The sequence below is a fragment of the Dermacentor albipictus genome, chromosome 10 (genome assembly GCF_038994185.2).
Source record: "Dermacentor albipictus isolate Rhodes 1998 colony chromosome 10, USDA_Dalb.pri_finalv2, whole genome shotgun sequence".
Lineage (NCBI taxonomy): Eukaryota > Metazoa > Arthropoda > Arachnida > Ixodida > Ixodidae > Dermacentor > Dermacentor albipictus.
Window position 1 is genome coordinate 83,557,714 of NC_091830.1, and position 18,909 is coordinate 83,576,622.

The following is an 18,909-nucleotide window of genomic DNA, read 5'->3' on the forward strand; positions in this document are numbered from 1 at the left end:
ATTAGCCGTAATAGATAAAACGGTATGAGGTACCGTGATCCCGTGTGTAAGGAGGACGTCTTGTATAGGAGCCGCGATATAGTGACCGTCGGGCACTGGTGGGGATGACACTAGGTCAACGTAAGTCAGTGCCGTAGGTGGCAAGCGAACAAAGTCGACGGAACTGAGGCGACTGGGGTGTGGTTCAGCGGGATCCAGAACAGGCAGGTCAAGGCGGAGAGTACTGGCGGAACAATCAATTAGAGCAGAGCGTGCGGAGAGGAAGTCTAAGCCGAGGATGATGTCATGGGGACAGTGGGCGATGACCGTGAATAGCACGACTGTTGAGCGATCGGCGAAGGAGACGCGGGCGGCACACATACCAATTACGGGGGCTGTTCCGCCATCGGCGACACGGACAACAATCGTCGTGGCGGGCGTGATTATTTTTTTCTGGCGGGTACGAAAGTCCGCGCTCATTACCGACAAATGCGCCCCAGTGTCTATAAGAGCAGATACAGGAACACCGTCGACTTGCACGTCAAGAAGGTTCAGATGAGTGGGCAACGTCAGTGGAGGATTTGGCGGCGTAGGGAGCAATGCAGCGTCACCTCGAGGCGCTGCATCATTCAGTTTTCCGGCTGGGAGCGGCGTCCGAAGGGAGTCGGCGAAAAGGAGCGACGGGGCTGGGGAGAGCGAGATTGTCGTCCTTGGGGCGAAGGTGAACGAGAGAGGGGCGGTTCGGCGCAGGAGAGTCAGTGGCGGCATTATCGGAGCGTGCGGCATAAGGACGAGAAGGGCCACCCGAGGGGCGAGAATAGGCAGTATAAGCAGACCGGGTCGGGGAAGTCCAGCGACTTCGACAGTGCCGAGAAATGTGCCCGATGCGACGGCAGTGAAAACAAATGGGCTTGTCGTCAGCAGTGCGCCATTCAGCTGGGTTGCGGAAACGTAGTGGGTAACACGATGCGGGACGGGGCGGAATCGAAGAAGCCGGATGGGTATCAGGGTGATGGGCCGAGTAGATGGTGTGAAGGCCCATGTTTTCGAACTCCCGGCGGACACCTGCCTGGATCAGGGAAACCGTGACTGCCGGTGCGTTGGTGGGGCTGGAGTCGAAGGAAGCCGGATAGGCGGCCTCAATCTCACGCCGAACGATCTTGGTAATATCGCCGGTGTTGTTGGGACGAGGAGCGTCGGCACAGGAAGAAGTCGCTGGGGTGTTGGGCAAACGGGCAAACTGCTGATCGATACGTCTGCTTTTAGCGAGTTCCAGGCGGCGGCACTCTTTGATAACAGCATCCACCGTCGCGACGTTGTTGAACACGAGCAAGTTGAAGGCGTCATCGGCAATGCCTTTGAGGATATGGGATACCTTGTCTGACTCAGGCATGTGTGCATCAACTTTGCGGCACAGAGCCAGGACGTCCTGAATGTACGTCACATAGGGCTCTGTTGACGTCTGCACACGGCCGGAAAGCGCCTTCTGCGCGGCAAGTTTGTGACCGTAGGGGTTGCCGAACAAGTCTCGGAGCTTTTGCTTGAACGAATCCCAACTGGTGAGCTCCTCTTCATGCGTCCGAAACCAAACTCGAGGTGTGCCACCGAGGTAAAAGACTACGTTGGCGAGCATGATAGTAGGGTCCCACCGGTTATTGCGGCTGACGTGTTCGTACAGGCTGATCCAGTCGTCGACGTCGTCCCCATCTTTGCCCGAGAATACGCCAGGATCACGAGGAGCAGGGAGAGAGATGTAGGTCGTCGAAGTGGCAGGAGGGGTCGGAGGCGGCTGAGTCGAATTGTCATCGCCGGGAGCCATGAAGCTAGGCTCGACGTACCGTCCACTGCGAAGCTCCGTGACGAGGTACAGGGAACGTCCACCTCCACCAGATATGTTACGTAAGAAGACGCAAATGAAGAGCTATATACAAGTATATTTACAACGTAATACGCCGCACTTGGCCAAGAGGCAACAGCCCGCGCTAGCCTCTAATCGTTGTCGTCGTCTTCTTACTGCTCGCCTCTTCGTCATCGGTAATACTATTCCGTAGCAATATAAAGCCATACCACCAAAAATATTGTTACGCACGAGGTGTTTAAGGCAGAACCAGATGAATCAGTTTCATAGGCGCGGTTGTTGAAGAGCAGTCTAGCGGCAGCTTGGCTAACGTCATTCACTTCTTCCACTTCGTTGTCTGCGCGGCAGGCGTGGTTCGTGACAACTTGTGACATGCCCCCGCTGGCAGACGAAGCCCGCCGGGCGAGTCAGTCATCTCGTGGATTGTAACGCCTCAGACGCGCGACGATAGTCACTTCAGCCTTGGCCGAGCGTCGTCCACTGCTCGTGAGACGCGCACTGTGGTAGTTTACTTCGCTGAGGCGCTCCAGAATAACGTAAGGGCCGACGTAGTGGGCGAGAAACTTCTGGCACAAGCCACGCTTCCGCAACGGCGTCCAGAACCACACAAGGTCACCAGCATCGAAGTAAACGTGGCGGCGACGCCCGTCATAGCGTATCTTGGACCGGTCCTGCGATGCTAGGGTGCGTAGTCTAGCGAGGCGTCGCGCTTCTTGTGCTCGACATAGGATCTCATCAATTGATTCGTTACCATGAGCGAAATAGGGAAATATGGTGTCGAGGGTGTAGCGCGGCGGACGAGCATACTGAAGGAAAAATGGTGAGTAACCAGTGGTTTCGTGTCTCGCGGTAATGAAGGCATAGGTAATGAAAGGCAAGATACTGTCCCAGTTCTTGTGTGCTGAATCGACGTACATGGACATCATGTTTGCAAGCGTTCTGTTTGTGCGCTCGACCAGACCATTAGTTTGTGGATGGTAGGACGTAGAATAGCGGAAGCTACATGAACACAGACGAAGGGTTTCTTCAATCACGTCCGCGGTGAACTGTTGCCCACGATCGCTGATTACTATGCGAGGAGGTCCATGTCGGAGTATAACGTTAGCCAGCAAGAAGATAGACACAACTGTAGCTGTGGCCGATGGCAATGCGGCGGTCTCACAATAGCGGGTAAGGTGATCTTCGGAAACGATAACTCAATGATTACCCTTGTAGGGTCGCGGGAAAGGGCCCAGAATATCTATACCAACTTCCTCAAAGGGGACGCTAGAAGGGGGAACTGGTTGAAGCAGGCCATGTGGCGCTTGTGGCGGACGCTTGTAGCGCTGGCATTGAGAGCAGCTGGCGACGTACCGTTCGATATCTTTCCGCATCTTAGGCCAGTAAAAACGTTCTTGAGCCCGGTAGAGTGTATGTGTGGAACCAAGATGACCGGAAGTTGGGTCATCGTGCATGGCGTGTAATACTTGGTGGCGAAGGTTCTTGGGGACAACTAAAACGTAGCGTGCACTGGTGGTCGAGTAGCTCTTCTTATACAGCGCGCCACCATCACGAAGGCGAAAGCGACTGCCTGCAGGTGACTCCTGTGCTGCCACAAAAAGCGGTTGTAAGCTCTCGTCCTTGTGCTGCTCGGATATGACGGTACCCATATCCGAAAATTCCGGAGACACAAAAGCGATGTATTCATCAAAATTGTCTGCATCACATTCAGTTGCTTTAAGTGGCATCCGAGAGAGACAATCAGCGTCAGCATGTCGCCGGCCACTTTTGTAGCAAATAACTAAATCGTATTCCTGTAGACGGAGGGCCCAGCATGCTAGTCGTCCTGAGGGATCCCGCAGATTCACAAGCCAGCATAGCGAATCATGATCTGTTATCGCAGTGAAGGGGTGCCCATAGAGATACGAACAAAACCGTTGCAAGGCGAAGATGACCGCCAGACACTCTTGTTCGTTGACTGTGTAGTTGCACTCGGAGCGGCTCAAGGACCAGCTAGCGTAAGAGATCACGAGCTCACTGTCACCAACACGCTGAACTAGCACAGAACCGATGCCTACGCCACTGGCATCGGTGTGAATCTCAGTTGGTGATGAAGGATCAAAGTGGCGAAGAATTGGTTGGGATGTCAACAGGAACTTGAGCTGGCGAAACGATGAGTCGCAATCTGCATTCCACTCAAAGGGAACGTCTTTGAGTGGAAGCCATGTCAGCAAACCGGGGAATGAATCGGCAACAATAGGAGCACAAGCATAAGTAACTTCTTAACAGCTTGACAGAGTTGGGCACTCTAAATGCTTCTACGGCCGCAGTCTTTTGTGGATCTGGTCGGATGCCTTCTTTAGCGACCAGATGGCCTAGCACAAGGGTTTGTCGTTCCCCAAAGCGGTTTGTTTTTTAATTGAGCACAAGACCCACTTTCTCCAAGCAGTTCAAGACCAAATCCAAACGTTTATTGTACTCACTAAACGTTCGCCCGAAGATCACAACGTCGTCTAAGGAGCACATGCAAACTTCCCATTTTAAGCCGCGTAATATCGAGTCCAGAGACCTTTCGAACGTTGCGGGCGCGTTACGTAACCAAAAAGGCATCACGTTGAATTCGAATAGTCCGTAGGGTGTTACAAATGCTGTGTTTTCTCTGTCGTCCTTGTGTATAGGATATTGCCAGTAACCTAACCGTAAATCGACTGAGGAAAAGTAAGATGCCGCAAAGAGACAGTCGATGGCGTCGTCAATTCGAGGGAGCGGATATACATCTTTCTTAGTAACGGCGTTTAGTCGACGGTAATCAACAGAGAACCTCCACGTACCGTCTTTCTTCTTCACAAATATCACGGGGGCTGCCCAGGGACTAGATGATTCTCAAAAGGCGCCTTTGCATAGCATTTGTTGGACCTGATCGGTGATTATCTTGCGTTCTGACGGGGATACAAGATAGGGTTTTTGTCGGATGGGCTGGGCGGCTCTTGTGTTTATGCGGTAACGAGTTCTGGACGCAGGAATTGATGGCGGGCTATCGTGCTGCGCAAAGTCGAATACTGAGGTATGTTTCGTAAGCAGGGCCATCAAAACTCGACGCTCGTGATCGCTGAGTGACTTATCAATCATGGAAAGGGTGTTTGAGCTCCCGGGGCTCGAGGCACTGCTTGCTCCTCCATCGGGGAGCTCTGTAAGTACTGCCACCGATAGGGGCGAGTCTTCCTGAAACGTGGCTATCTTTAGGCCTTGAGGTAGTACTGCTGCTTCAGTGAAACAGTTTAGCGCCCACAGCCCCGCGCAACCGTTCGTCACTGAGACGATGCAGTGCGCAACTGACACGTTTTTCTTGAGGCAGTTCCAATGCACAGGTTCCACTGCAGCATCGAAAAAGATAGGAGTTGGAGATGAACAGGCGACGGCAACACGCATCGCAGATAAGGCGGGCCCAACTGTATCCTCAGACACGCACAACACACTCTCCGGGAAAGCTTCACCTTCAAAGAGCACAGGTGAAACACTGGCGTCGACACTGAGTTCTCCCGTCCGGCAGTCAACGTTCGCACCACACAATTGCAGAAAGTAAATCCCCAGAATCACGTCATGCGAGGAGCGAGGAAGAACAGCAAACTCTGCATTAAAAACTTTCCCACCCAGAGACACATCCACGTTACACGCACCAACCGGGTTTAATGATTCACCAGTGACTCCACGGGAACTTGTGCACTGGTCCCAACGAGACATAACCTTGCGTCCCAGAAGGCCTTTAAACCCCACACTCATGATCGAGAGAGTTGCTCCTGTGCCGACTAAAGCCATTGTAGAGACCCCATCAATCAGTACATGAACCTTATTCTTTAGCATGAAAATAGTTGGAGGCAGTTGAGTCGGCAGCACACATTTTCCAGCGACCTCACCTCCATCGGCCGCGCTGGCTAGTTTCTCGGTGGGGGCGACACGAAATGCGCCGAGGCGATGGTGACGTGAATCGCTGCCGAGGGGATGGTGATCGGGAGACTCGGAAGGCTGGTGGTGGCGTCAGAGTAGGGTCGGAGGCCGGGGAGCGATAGCGGTTCCGGGTTCTTTCTTGTGGCTTCCTGAAGTGGAGTCTCCTGGCCACTGAGTGCGCAGGGTACGACCGCTAGACCGCATAGTCGGCGCTGACGATCCATAGTTCGATGCCTGGCGTCGGCTACAGTACCTAGCTATATGACCAGGCATGCCGCAGCAGTAACACACTGGCGAAGGGCGAACTTCAGAATGCGGATTGAAGTATTCTGCCGGAGACATCGGTTGAGGGCAACGAGGCTCTTCCCCTTGAAAGTCGTAGGTAGCGGGGAGTCTTCGTGGACGAAAGTTGCGTGGGCGTGGATCAAAACGTTGAGGGGGCGAATCATTGCGTGGTGGTTCGATCGTAATATAATGCGGTTCGTCTCTGGAGCCATTAGGATCCGTGACGTTCACCGAGTGGTTCCAAGTAGCCGAAGGGGGTTCCCAAAGAGTGTCTCGGAAAACGGTGGAGCGGCAACGTGGCGCCGTATAACGTGCCTGTTCGTCATGTCGCTGGAGCTCCTCGCGGACTATTTGGCGGATGGTGGACGAAAGGTCTGGGAGTGGAGGGCTCGTGTCAACACTTGCTACGGTCGTTACATTGGCCAACCGTCCAAATTTTTGTGTAATTCGGTGAGTCTTCAGCGCCTCGAACGTAGGGCAGTGCCATATCAGTTCTGATACAGTGTGCAAGTTTTCTTTACCAATGAGGAAGTTGTAGACGTCTTCCGCTATTCCTTTTACCACGTGCCCCAATTCATCTTCCTCTGTCATTTGAGGGTTGACGGTTCGGCACAGCTTCAATATTTCTTCGGTATAGGTAGTGCAAGTCTCACCGGGTTTCCCGAGCTCTCTGGGCTAATGTTAGTTCCGCACGTTTCCTCTTTGCGTCCGAGTCACCGAAACACTTTTTGATCTCCTCAACGAAGCGTGTCCTTGAAGTTAGCATGTCAGCGGGGTTGTCATACCATACCAACGCTGTGCCAGCCAAGAAGAAAACAACGTTCCTAAGCTGACTGGCAGCGTTCCAATTATTGTATTGGCTTACCCTTTCGTAATGGGTTAGCCACTCATCCACATCTTCCTCTGCCTTGGCCGAGAATGTGCGTGGCTCTCGGTAGTGCTGGATAGGCACAGGGCTCGCCGAGGCACTGCTGGTGAGGGTATTTTGCTCTGTGGCCATGATTGAGCACGACGGCGAAAGTCCGGCGAGGCGACGGCTTTGGCATAGCTCTTGTGCTGGTGGCTCCGTTGTAGGTCGTGGCATTTACCCCACACAGCTCATCCAAATGTTACACACGAGGTGTTTAAGGCAGAACCAGATGAACTTGGTTGATAGGCGCGGCTGTTGAAGAGCGGTCTCGCGGCAGCTTGGCTAACGTCGTTCACTTCTTCTTCCACTTCGTTGTCTGCGCGGCAGGCGTGGTTCGTGACACCTTGTGACAATATTATAGGCTTTTTCTACCCAAAATCCCGATTTCATTTTGAGCCCGCCGTAGTGGGGGAATCTGGAAATTTCGACCACCTGCGGTTCGTTAACGTGCACCTAAATGTACGCACACGGGGGGTTTCGCATTTGGCTCCATCGCCATGCGCCTGCCGTGGCCCGAATTCGATCCCGCGACCTCATTCTTAGGAGCCCAAAGCCATTGCCGCTATGAAAGCACGGTGGTTAAGTCGAACAAAACAATCTTACAGACATCCCTAGAGAAGTGCCAGGGATATTGGCGTTATGTAACTTTGGAGGATGGACGATGACTTGACTTGGGAGGGCGCTCGATAAATCACTTTGGTCGTTGCTTCTAGAGAATAAGTAGTGGCCTGTCACCTGTTTCTGAGCACCAGTCAGAGAGACGTGCCCACTTTTGCATATGCCTAGAACATATGCGGGCAGTACCTCTGCCTCCAGCTTCGCGCCGACACCATGAAGCTTTCACTGAAAACGCGTGCATACTGTGTACAGCCGCGGCCACGCCTGTATAGAGCGCGGGAGCAGACGGCCTTGCTCTGCAGGGCGACACCATGCGGCAGTTGCGGGATCTGACGCACTGTGTCCAGGAGCATGCGCGGCCTAATAGACATGCAGGTCGGCGCACGCCGCTTTAAGCCAGAAATTATGCTGGTAAGCGCACGTGTTTTGGCGGTTGTGCGCATTACCCGAGGGCGCCATCTTACTACGCGCGATGACAAGGGAATTGCGCACCTGAGTGATAGCGTGTGCGAGTCTGTCAGGGCACTTGATATGAAAAACTATTGCTTCACCAATCGCAGATAATGTTATCGGCCAATGAAATGACAACATCGCATGCGTGCTGCCTATATTAAACATAGAAGTCAAACCTTTTCGCAGAATTCATTCGCAATGGCTCTCCGACTGACAGCGGATGAGCGACGCACAATAGCTATTATGGGGCGCACAATGTCCCAAAGAGTGATAGAGTCGGGCGCGTGTTATAAGCTGAAACGCGTAATTTTTTGGCATGGCTATACCGAGAGCGCTCTGAGGAAGCGTACATATTCGTTTAAACAACTGCCCGTTTCAACGTTGCCACTCGTGCAATGCACTTCTGCATGTCTATTAGGCCGCGCATGCTCCTGGGCACAGTGCGTCAGATCCCGCAACTGCCGCACGGTGTCGCCCCGCAGAGCAAGGCTGTCTGCTCGCGCGCTCTACACAGACGTGGCCGTGGCTGTACAATATTGTCACTTACCAGTGACGGAGAATAACAGAGCGGAAAAACTGCGAATGAGAAAACCAGCTTTTTATTGGGCGAACTTGTTCCCACAAAAACAAGTTACATTCAAAGCACACCAATGGCGGCGAACACGGTCGGCGATCGTCTAAATCTGATCAACGGGTCAAGCACGTGCGCTTTTACACAGCAGTCATCGAAGGCAGCAGAGTAGTCGCTGATGCCAGTGTGTCTTCCAGAAAGTCCTAGACTCGAATAGATTCGCGGCGCGCATACATGTAATCAGATTACACCGGCTTCGGTGACAAGTTACAGCGGATAGAACCATCGATAACATTCCAAAAACTTCCGATGCATGCAGGCGCGTCCTTCACAGAGCGATAACATTTGTGAGACGAGTGAACATGTGCACTCGATAAGCAAGTATACCTGTAGATATATATAACACATACTGCATGCATCTTGCACACATCGAAGGGGATGGATTAGAAGTGACACAGTGTCATTGCGGATATAAGGTGAGGAACATGTGCGAAGTCCGTACTCCAAGCCCACATTGCCGTGATATTTTTTTCCGTGAACCTCCGAGAATAATTGTACCTACGAGAAATCGGTAGTAGATAAATAGGAAGAGGACTGTTCAGTTGAGCTGAACTGGCGCTATGCAACTTGAATTAGTGCGAAAGCTGCGCACAGCAGAACTCGCTGATAAGATTTCGCAGTCTTGGCATGCAGTTCAGCGTTATGTTGGACGCAGGCTAGAGGATTAGAGACTCAGAGCACTGCTCCTATCAGTATAATAAATTCAACACTTTCACGTTTCCTTATTTTTTCGTAGAGTTCTTTACTGTATACGAAGCTACACTTGCCGATTGAGTACACCAACACTGGAGAGAAAGCTTTGGTAAGTGCTTCAAGATTTGTCAGCATCAGGTAATGCATCTATATTCCTGGAGCAGATCTAAAAAAATATCTACGCATGAAATCAAAAAATGAAAAGTATACGTTATGTTCCATTCACTAAGTCTTCTAAGTTGGCTGTTGGCGTTGCCTCTATATTGCCCGTAAAATTATAGCACAGCTAAAGAAATGTGCACAAATCCTCCCCAACAAAGCAAGTGGTCGAGGCAAGGTTTAAATAAATATGCGTTACACTCTGTTCATAATCGACGTGCATAAACTTATATCTATAATTTCCAGCGTACCTTTCTCCAGGTGTCTTTTGTCTGGTGTTTCTGGCTATTATGGTGCGTCGCATCTGTTCAATTAAAGTGGCCTCTGGTTACGAAACTGAATTACTGTAAACAGTAGTAAAGACATTTCTCTCCCTGTTACGTGGAAAAGCAGAGCAACAAGAGTCTGTACTGACAATTACTGTAGAAAACGAAATGAAACGCACGGACAGTGTTGCGGCCCGCAGGCTACTTTCCAACAGATTCGGCATTAGCGAAATTAACTGTAGTGACGAGCGCAATACAGAAACAATAATGGTAAGCAAACAGAAATAGGAAGAAACGACAGCTTGCCATTCGGGGGTGCTGAACCATCATATGCCAAAGTAGGCGTGAGATACTCTACCAATTGAGCTACGGCGGCGACTGTCATCCCGTCTAATTCTCTGTGTATTTGAGTATTGTACTAAGTTTGAAACTGGAAGAGTACATAGTGCCACTGCGGCCGATGTACGGCATCAACACGGGTGTCACCTAGTACGCGATCCTCAAACGGGCAGCTGGCCAATATTCCTAGTCAACTACTTGGAGGCATAAAAGCTGGTGGAGTCGAAAACCTCATATAAAAGCGGCGATATTGGGTACCGAGAGGCCAGATTTTGGTTAAGGGGGGGAAACGAGAGCTTTTAAACCTATTGCATGATTACCCATTGATGTATTGATGTATTTAAAACCTATTGATGTATTAAAAAAATTATGGGGTTTTACGTGCCAAAACCACTTTCTGATTAGGAGGCACGCCGTAGAGGAGGACTCCGGAAATTTCGACCACCTGGGATTCTTAAGCCTGCACCTAAATCTAAGCACACGGGTGTTTTCGCATTTCGCCCCCATCGAAATGCGGCTGCCGTTGCCGGGATTCGATCCCGCGACCTCGTGCTCAGCAGCCTGACACCATAGCCACTGAGAAACCAGGGCGGGTCATGTATGTATGTATATGCTTATGTATGTATGTATGTATGTATGTATGTATGTATGTATGTATGTATGTATGTATGTATGTATGTATGTATGTATGTATGTATGTATGTATGTATGTATGTATGTATGTATGTATGTATGTATGTGTGTAGAAATATAAAAATAGATAGGAGGGCCTGCCCCCTCACTCCCGAGCCCTTCCTGCTTCTACGGCTCGACGAAGAGATTAGGCAATGAACCCAAGGGAATCCTAGGATAAAGCAACCGCACTAATTAATAAAATCGCAAATATTAGGAAAATATAAACAAAACTGGAGGAAAGCGTGTGCCACCGGTGGGTGTTCAATCGGTAAGCACCGCCCATGTCATCCTCAAACTGCGAGTACCGTATGGCGCATGTTGCAGCGTTAGAATAACTCAATATATTACTGTGTCTCAGATATGCGCTTTCTGTGATTTTTTCTAGGTGTGCTTCTTTAACGCAGTCGAAGGTACTGGTGCTGGAATACAAGCTGTAGACGACACCGTTGCATTTTTCCGGATGGCAGTATTAACATATGGATGGACGTGAAGGAAAATATTTCTGAAACATGTGACTTTCACCAAACGAATTTGCATCATGAACGACTAGGCTCAAGAATGAAATGTGTACACTTGTCACATTCGGAAGCAAAGATGAATATAAAGGATTTAAGAAAAGGAAGTCACACAAGAAGACTGAACGAAAGATGATTCTGCTGTTGTGGTAGTTTAGATGGTGTTCCCTGATATCTGATAAAGACACTTACGTATTAATCCCTTGCCTACCTATGAAGAGTATAATACAATGAATGTGCGAAAATGTAGCACGCGATTATTGTAGATACGCATATTGATTTAAAGCTAGTAAATGATCGTCTTGCACGAGGTGTACAGACTGTCCTTGGCCTATGTATGTACGTGCTATGGTTGAATATGTGGTGGTTCTTCAGAAGGTATAAAAATTTTACGTTAGGATGTTGTCCGCTGTCAGCAGTACTAGGAGTGCCTTACTAGAAGGTACATGTTATAGGGATACGTTAAAGAAATGAAACAGATAAGCAGCTTATATATACTTAGTGCATAGTGTCTGAATACCAGATATCTTGCGCCAAACATACGACCACAAAGGAAATGCGCACACACAGGATACAGACGCGGTCACATCTATGCGTGTACTGTGGAAGACACGCCATTCCTTAGCGAGTTACCACCTCTTTTCCGCACATGGTGTCACTAGACTCTCATTGCGGGCTGACGCCAGATATCCGCGGTGTTTGAGCCAACATTTCTTTAAAGGTAACCTGTGGCAGGTAGTTCTATTCCAGTTTATAAGGCGGTCTACTCGAAACAACTGGCTAAACTTGCAAAAAAAATTGAAATTGAAAATCGACTAACTACCAAGAATTCACAAAAGAAATTTTTAGCTAATTATGTTGTGACCCATACTGAAATTTACAAATTACAGCAGTGGACTTCGCAAGGTGGATTCACTTGGAACGAATCCTCAGGACGACAGCAGTTTCGAGATCTAAATTCTCGAACTCTACGGAGAAATGCATTGGGATTCCAGTTACTTCTGTGCTTCAGTGCATGAAACGACATTTTCAAAACGAATTAAAACAAGACGTAAATTGCAGTATGGGCCATATTGTAATTAGTTAGGAACTTATTTAGTGCATGTTTACTAATTAGTTCATTCTGCATCTCAATTTCTTGCGCATGCTATTCGCCGCTTCGAGCAGAAGAGCTCGTGAACTATAATTGAGATATTTGCCACTGGCAACTTGTAAAGATTTTCGAAAGTGTTCGCTGAAACACCCTGTATATAAGTTGAAAAGGATTCTAACAAACGATACGTAGCCCAGTGCTGTAACGTTTAGACTACGCGAATAAATACGAGCAAGTTGAACGAGTATCCAGAAGAAATTTCCTAGTGCAACCCAGTGCGTTGAGGCGCATGGCTCATTGTTTTATCGGAGTATTCATTTTTGGGGACATTCCATGCGATCTTGCGCGCTCATCGCTAAATACAAATATAAAAGCTGATTTTTCAGATTTCAGCACGACATCCGATGAAAACGTACATAGCTGCACGCTTTCCGGTTTGGTTAGGGTTTCAACGTCAACTAGCGATATATGTCCAGTCGTGGTTGCGCTCCAATCGCCATTCTGGCGCACAGGAACACCTGTATTCCAAGACTGCCGATCAGACACATTTGTTTGCTGGAACGACTTGCAAACAGCTGTGCAGACCCTGCCATCTTTTGCCTGCTTATTTCCGCACGTAGAAGCTGTGGCAGCACATGTCGTTGCGAGATTTTCGGTGAAGCTACACACGCCTCACATCGCGCAATCCTGCCTGCGCTTGTTAATTGTGAGAACGCCAGCCGAGCAACTCCTGCGAAACGCTAATCGCAATGAAGCAAGTAGGGCCCGCAAATGGCGGCAAGAGCGTTCTGTTCGGCAACATGCAAGGACAACGTGCTCCTGCACGCTTCAGGCACGCTGCTGCTCGTCGCGGGGGGCGCCCAGGCGTGGCGCTGCGGAAACAGGGGGCCGAGGCTAAGCGACAACAGCGAGGTGACCCCGGTGAAGGAGAGAGAATAACATTTTATTGAGTGAAAAGTTAAGGGGCGTTGGGAGTGGGTGGGTGGGTGCCTCTTCCGAGACTCCACTACTGCGAGCTACTGGCAGGGTCTGGTCGAGGAGACCCCTCAGGGTCTCCAGGTCAGCGTCGGCGAGGTTGGTTACCCAGTTCTCCTTATTTGAGATTTTTTTCCCAACAGGAGGGGAATTCAATTTCGGGGCCTGCGCGTGAATTTCCGCATCACGTGAGCGAGAGTTGGCTTCCCCCCGCACCCCGCCAGTGGCCTGGATAGGCCGTAGGCCAGATGGCATGCCACAGTACGAGGTGGGCTGAAATATTCTGAATAATTCTCGAATCCCGGGCATCGGATTCGCTCAGAATCGGGTGGGGCCCCGCGTATGTTCTGCGATCCAGATACTGGTGCTCAAGGATGTCGTGTGGAGACGAGAAAGGGTCCGATCGGGGTGTATCGGGCTGCAGTCTCGCTCGGCAAGCCTATTCTTGAGCGTTAGCACGTGCGCTTTCCTTCCGCGCAACCCTGGCGTGGCCCGGGCACCAGATGACACTGTGAGTTTCCTGAAGCGTGTAACCTACTATGCGTAGGGCACACGAAGGCACTGTGGCTTGAATGAACAGGCGACAAGCCACTTGTGAGTCCATGAGGACCACAGATTGATGGCCAGCTGCGTCTTGGGCCTTAATTGCCTTTGCGACGACGGGGTTCTCCGCTGTGCCTAGGATTTAGTCACAATTGCGGCACCAATATAGAATTTCATCGGTCCGTCGGGCTTGCAGCCACTACTGTGAGGCCACCTAGCTCTGGAGTTGCATCCGTGTACGGTGCGTCAGCAGAATTTCCTAATCTTTTTTTTTTAATTGTTGTGTCCGAGCCTTTCAACGGCTCTGGTGGTAAAAGGGCTCACGTTTTTGGGTTTTGGGGTCACTATGAGGTTTTTTGGCAAGATTCGAGGTAGACCCCTAAGTATTCCTCGCTGTAGTGCAGTCATACGGGGTTTCCATGTTTCCATGGGGTTTCCATCTCCATGTTTCTATCAGCTTTCTACCGGTTGGGGATATGTTGAGGCACTCTCGTTGCGACATAGATACCGCGTCCTTTAGTTCTTCGAAGGCATTGTATACTCCCAATGCATTTAATTTTGCCGTGGAGGCACCCATCGGGATTCCGATAGCGGCTTTGTGGCTTATTCGTGTAAGGGCGCATATCTGCTCCAGTTCAGTTCTGGTGAGGAAGCCTGTATGTTATGCGGCTGATGACCAAGGAGTCAAGAAATCTGAAAGTCTCGGCCTCGCTAAAGCTGTTAGGATGCTTCGTCACTCTTCGTATAAGTCTCGAGGTTTGTTCGACTGTCGTTCGGAGAGTTCTGACTGTTTTATCTGCGAGTTCGTTACGTTTAAACCGAGTACCAAGTACATGTATTGTGTGTGCCTCTCTGAGCTCTTCTCCGTCGAGCCGGAGTGAGAAGTCTTGTTTGCAGTACCTTCTGCCGTGAATTCTGATGAGTTCAGATTGCTCCGGCACCCTAGCCATAGCTTCCTTTACAGCAAAACGGTGTACCATTTGTATCGCCTCTTGTAGAACGCTTTTTGTGCCCCGTGGATGCTTCTGGTGCATGATGTCATCTACGTAAAGGGTGAATTTTAGGCCCGGTATTTGTTGCAGTTGTTCAGCTAGCCTGTTCAGGCCCATATTGAAGAGCAAAGGGGATAGTGTTGATCCTTGCGGAGGTCCACGATTGGGCATTCTGAGAGTTTGAGATCGCAGTTCTCCTAGCCCTATTGTGACATTTCGGCCCGTTAAGGAGTGAGCGAATGTAGTTGCAGAGTATTTCTACGCATGCCGCATTGATAAGTTCTTGTAGAATTAGGTCGTGTACCATGCTGTGCCACCACTAGTGCGACCACTACGTGATCTGCCCCCTTTTAGATGTTGTTTATCACCTCGTCATTCAGTAATAATAATAGGTCCTGCGTGGCTATGTGCTGCTCGAAACCCTACATGTTCTCAGATAGGTAGTCGTTCTCTTCTTGGAGGTTAGTTAATGTAGTTAGTATGACCTTTACAAATATTTTTCCTAGGCATGAGGTCAGAAAAGTTCGTAGCGTAGAATATTCTGTCGTGATGAAGGGCGGACTGATTAGGAGTGACAATAGTTGCGCAGGACGGATTTGAGCAACATATGCGGTAAAAGCACGCTAGCAGCTTTGTCTACGTCTTCGTCGGCCTGTTCTATGTACTGAGGAAGCACGCCCTCTTCTGTCAGCATGTAGTCGTCAGACGGCTGGGCGCCTGTATTGGCGTCCGTGCCTTGCGCTGAAATGATCGATTACCTCAGGAAAGGGCCCGCTATTCTCAGGAGCTCCCCCAGCAATCTGCAGAGTATGTACAGAACACTGTCAGCCGTGGTACTTCTGAAGTTTCCACCTGTTCTTTTGTGGAAGCTGTAGCTTGCGAGAGCTCATGAGCACCTAATCTTAAGGAGCCCTTACTATACTCAAACGAACTAGTTGGAGTGATGCAGTGTAAGGCCCTAATGTGAGCGATACACAGCCGGCTTCTCAAAGTGCTGGAATAAAGACTGTTCTCCATGGTAAAAAGATCGGTACTGAAGAGGCGAATCTTAGACTTATCTTAGGCACATTTAGAATTTATTAAACAAAAGACATTCCCAAACCTCCACAAATAGAGCAAACTGTACCCACTAATGCAGCGTTGGCGTAGAGGTAGAACACCCACCTCGCGTGCAAGTGGTCCGTGGTTTGAATCGCGGTGCCGGCAATGTTCCACCGGATTAAAAAAAAATCCGCGTGTTGATAAAATTGTACAAACAGGCCTGGAGTGTGGCCTGATCCCGGTGACCAGAACCGGTAACGCACTCCCTCACCAGAGCAAGATTGGCCACCCTGGTGCAGTACTTGGCCACGACCTCCTATATGAACACAACAATCAAACCCCGGCCCTCAGTCCCCAGCAGCTGCTAAGCAACTGACTACGGCGGCGGTCAGACCTGCGACGAAGCGGAGGGTGCTAAAAATCACTGGCTCCGGACAGGCCGCCATTGGAATATGAACCTGGCAACGTTTAACGCTAGAACGTTATCTAGTGAGGCGAGTCTAGCAGTGCTATTGGTGGAATTAGAGGGCAGTAAGTGGGATATAATAGTGGTCAGTGAAGTTAGGAGGCCAAAAGAAGCATATACAGTGCTAAAAAGCGGTCACGTCCTGTACTACCGGGCCTTAGCGGAGAGAAGAGAACTGGGAGTCGGATTCCTGAGTAATAAGAATATAGCTGGTAACATACAGGAATTATATAGCATGAACGAGAGGGTGGCAGGTCATGTTGTGACACCTAATAAGAGGTACAAAATGAAGATTGTACAGGTCTACGCCCCTACATCCAGCCTAAACAGTGAAGAAGCCTAAAAACAGTGCAGAAGAAACTAGGAATTGGCAAGAATCAGATGTATGCGTTAAGAGACAAAGCCGGCAATATCATAACTAATATGGATGAGATAGTTGAAGTGGCTGAGGAGTTCAATAGAGATTTATACAGTACCAGTGGCACCCACGACGATAATGGAAGAGAAAATAGTCTAGAGGAATTCGAAATCCCAAAAGTAACGCCGGAAGAAGTAAAGAAAGCCTTGGGAGATATGCAAAGGGGGAAGGCAGCTGGGATGGATCAGGTAACAGCAGATTTGTTGAAGAATGGTGGACAGATTGTTCTAGAGAAACTTGCCACCCTATATACGCAATGCCTCATGACCTCAAGCGTACCGGAATCTAGGAAAAACGCTAACATAATCCTAATCCATAAGAAAGGGGACGCCAAAGACTTGAAAAATTATAGACCGATCAGCTTACTGTCCGTTGCCTGCAAACTATTTACTAAGGTAATCGCAAATAGAATCAGCAGCACCTTAGACTTCTGTCAAGCAAAGGACCAGGCAGGATTCCGTAAAGGCCACTCAACAATAGATCATATGCACACTATCAATCAGGTGATAGAGAAATGTGCGGAATACAACCAACCCTTATATATAGCTTTCATTGATTACGAGAAAGCGTTTGATTCTGTCGAAACCTCAGCAGTCATGGAGGCATTACGGAATCAGGGTGTAGACGAGCCGTATGTAAAAATACTGAAAGACATCTATAGCGGCTCCACAGCCACCGTAGTCCTCCATAAAGCAAGCAACAAAATCCCAATAAAGAAAGGCGTCAGGCAGGGAGATACTATTTCTCCAGTGCTATTCACAGCGTGTTTACAGGAGGTATTCATCGACCTGGATTGGGAAGAATCGAGGATAAAAGTTAATGGAGAATACCTTAGTAACTTGCGATTCGCTGATGATATTGCCTTGCTTAGTAACTCAGGGGACCAATTGCAATGCATGCTCACTGACCTGGAGAGGCAAAGCAGAAGAGTGGGTCTAAAAATTAATCTGCAGAAAACTAGCGTAATGCTTAACAGTCTCGGAAGAGAACAGCAATTTACAATAGGCAGCGAGGCACTGGAAGTCGTAAGGGAATTTCACAATTTCACAATTTATTTATTTATTAGTAAAAATACAGATAATTGCATGTGCGTAGTATACATAAGGAGGTCCCAAAGTCAAAGACTGTATCGGGACCTCCTGCTAAAGACACTTGTGATGTTATACAAACTTTAAAGCAACAGTAGTACAGAGGAGAACTAAGGGTAATATCAAAACATGTTTATAGCATATGAGTAATAAGAACACTTGTTAACAGCAGGACAGTATAAAAAACGGAATACAAAAGAAAAAACGAGGAGAGTTACAGTAAGTATTTATTATGAATGATTTTAGTTCTTTTTTAAATTGGTATATATTTTTTGCATTTTTGATGATAGGGGGTAAAGTGTTCCAAGCGATATTGCGGAAAATTCCGCAGTCTGTTTACCATAGTTAGTTCGCACTTTAGGTAGAAGAGAATTATTATTGAGTGCAAATCTAGTGTGACTATGAGCTATTAAGTCACAAGGTGAGAAGCAGATTGATGGTAGTTCCTTAGTCATATATTTGTAGAATAAAATTCCTAGATTATATTTGGTCAGTTCTGAAATGGTTAGGATGTTGTTTTCATGTAGTTGGGATTTTCCATTAGCAAAGCGTAAACTGCTTGTAATTATTCTTATGGATTGGTTCTGGATTACCTGGAGGGATGCCAAGTGAGTGTTATAAGTGTTACCCCAGCATAGTATGCCGTAGTTAATATGAGAGTGAATGAATGATTAGTATAGCGAGATTAATGTATTATGTGTAAACTAGGGACGAGTTTTAATTAGAACGCGAATACCGCATGCTATTTTCTTTTTGACGTGAGAAATGTGATCTTTATATTTCAAGCTGCAGTCAAGAGAAATCCCAAGAAATGATGAGCATGGACTGGGAGAGATGGAGTGTGAGCCGAAAGTTAAAGAAGGGGAGAATGCCGAATGTTGTTGATGTGAGGAAAATACAACAAATTTAGTCTTAGTGGCATTAATGGATAATAGGTTGGCATTACACCAACTTAAAACATTTTGTAGATCAGTATTTAGCTTGTTAA

General features: G+C 48.7%; 1 protein-coding gene across 1 annotated transcript in view; it reads left to right on the forward strand.

Moving 5' to 3' along the window:
- Nucleotides 1–18,909, forward strand: part of LOC135918608 (uncharacterized) — a 71,510-nt gene that overhangs the window by 38,599 nt on the left and 14,002 nt on the right. Inside the window, exons 6-7 of the mRNA XM_070527026.1 lie at nt 9,395–9,460; nt 11,176–11,357. Coding sequence (XP_070383127.1) covers nt 9,395–9,460; nt 11,176–11,280 — 171 coding nt within the window. The 3' untranslated portion in view covers nt 11,281–11,357. The remainder of the gene's footprint in view (nt 1–9,394; nt 9,461–11,175; nt 11,358–18,909) is intronic.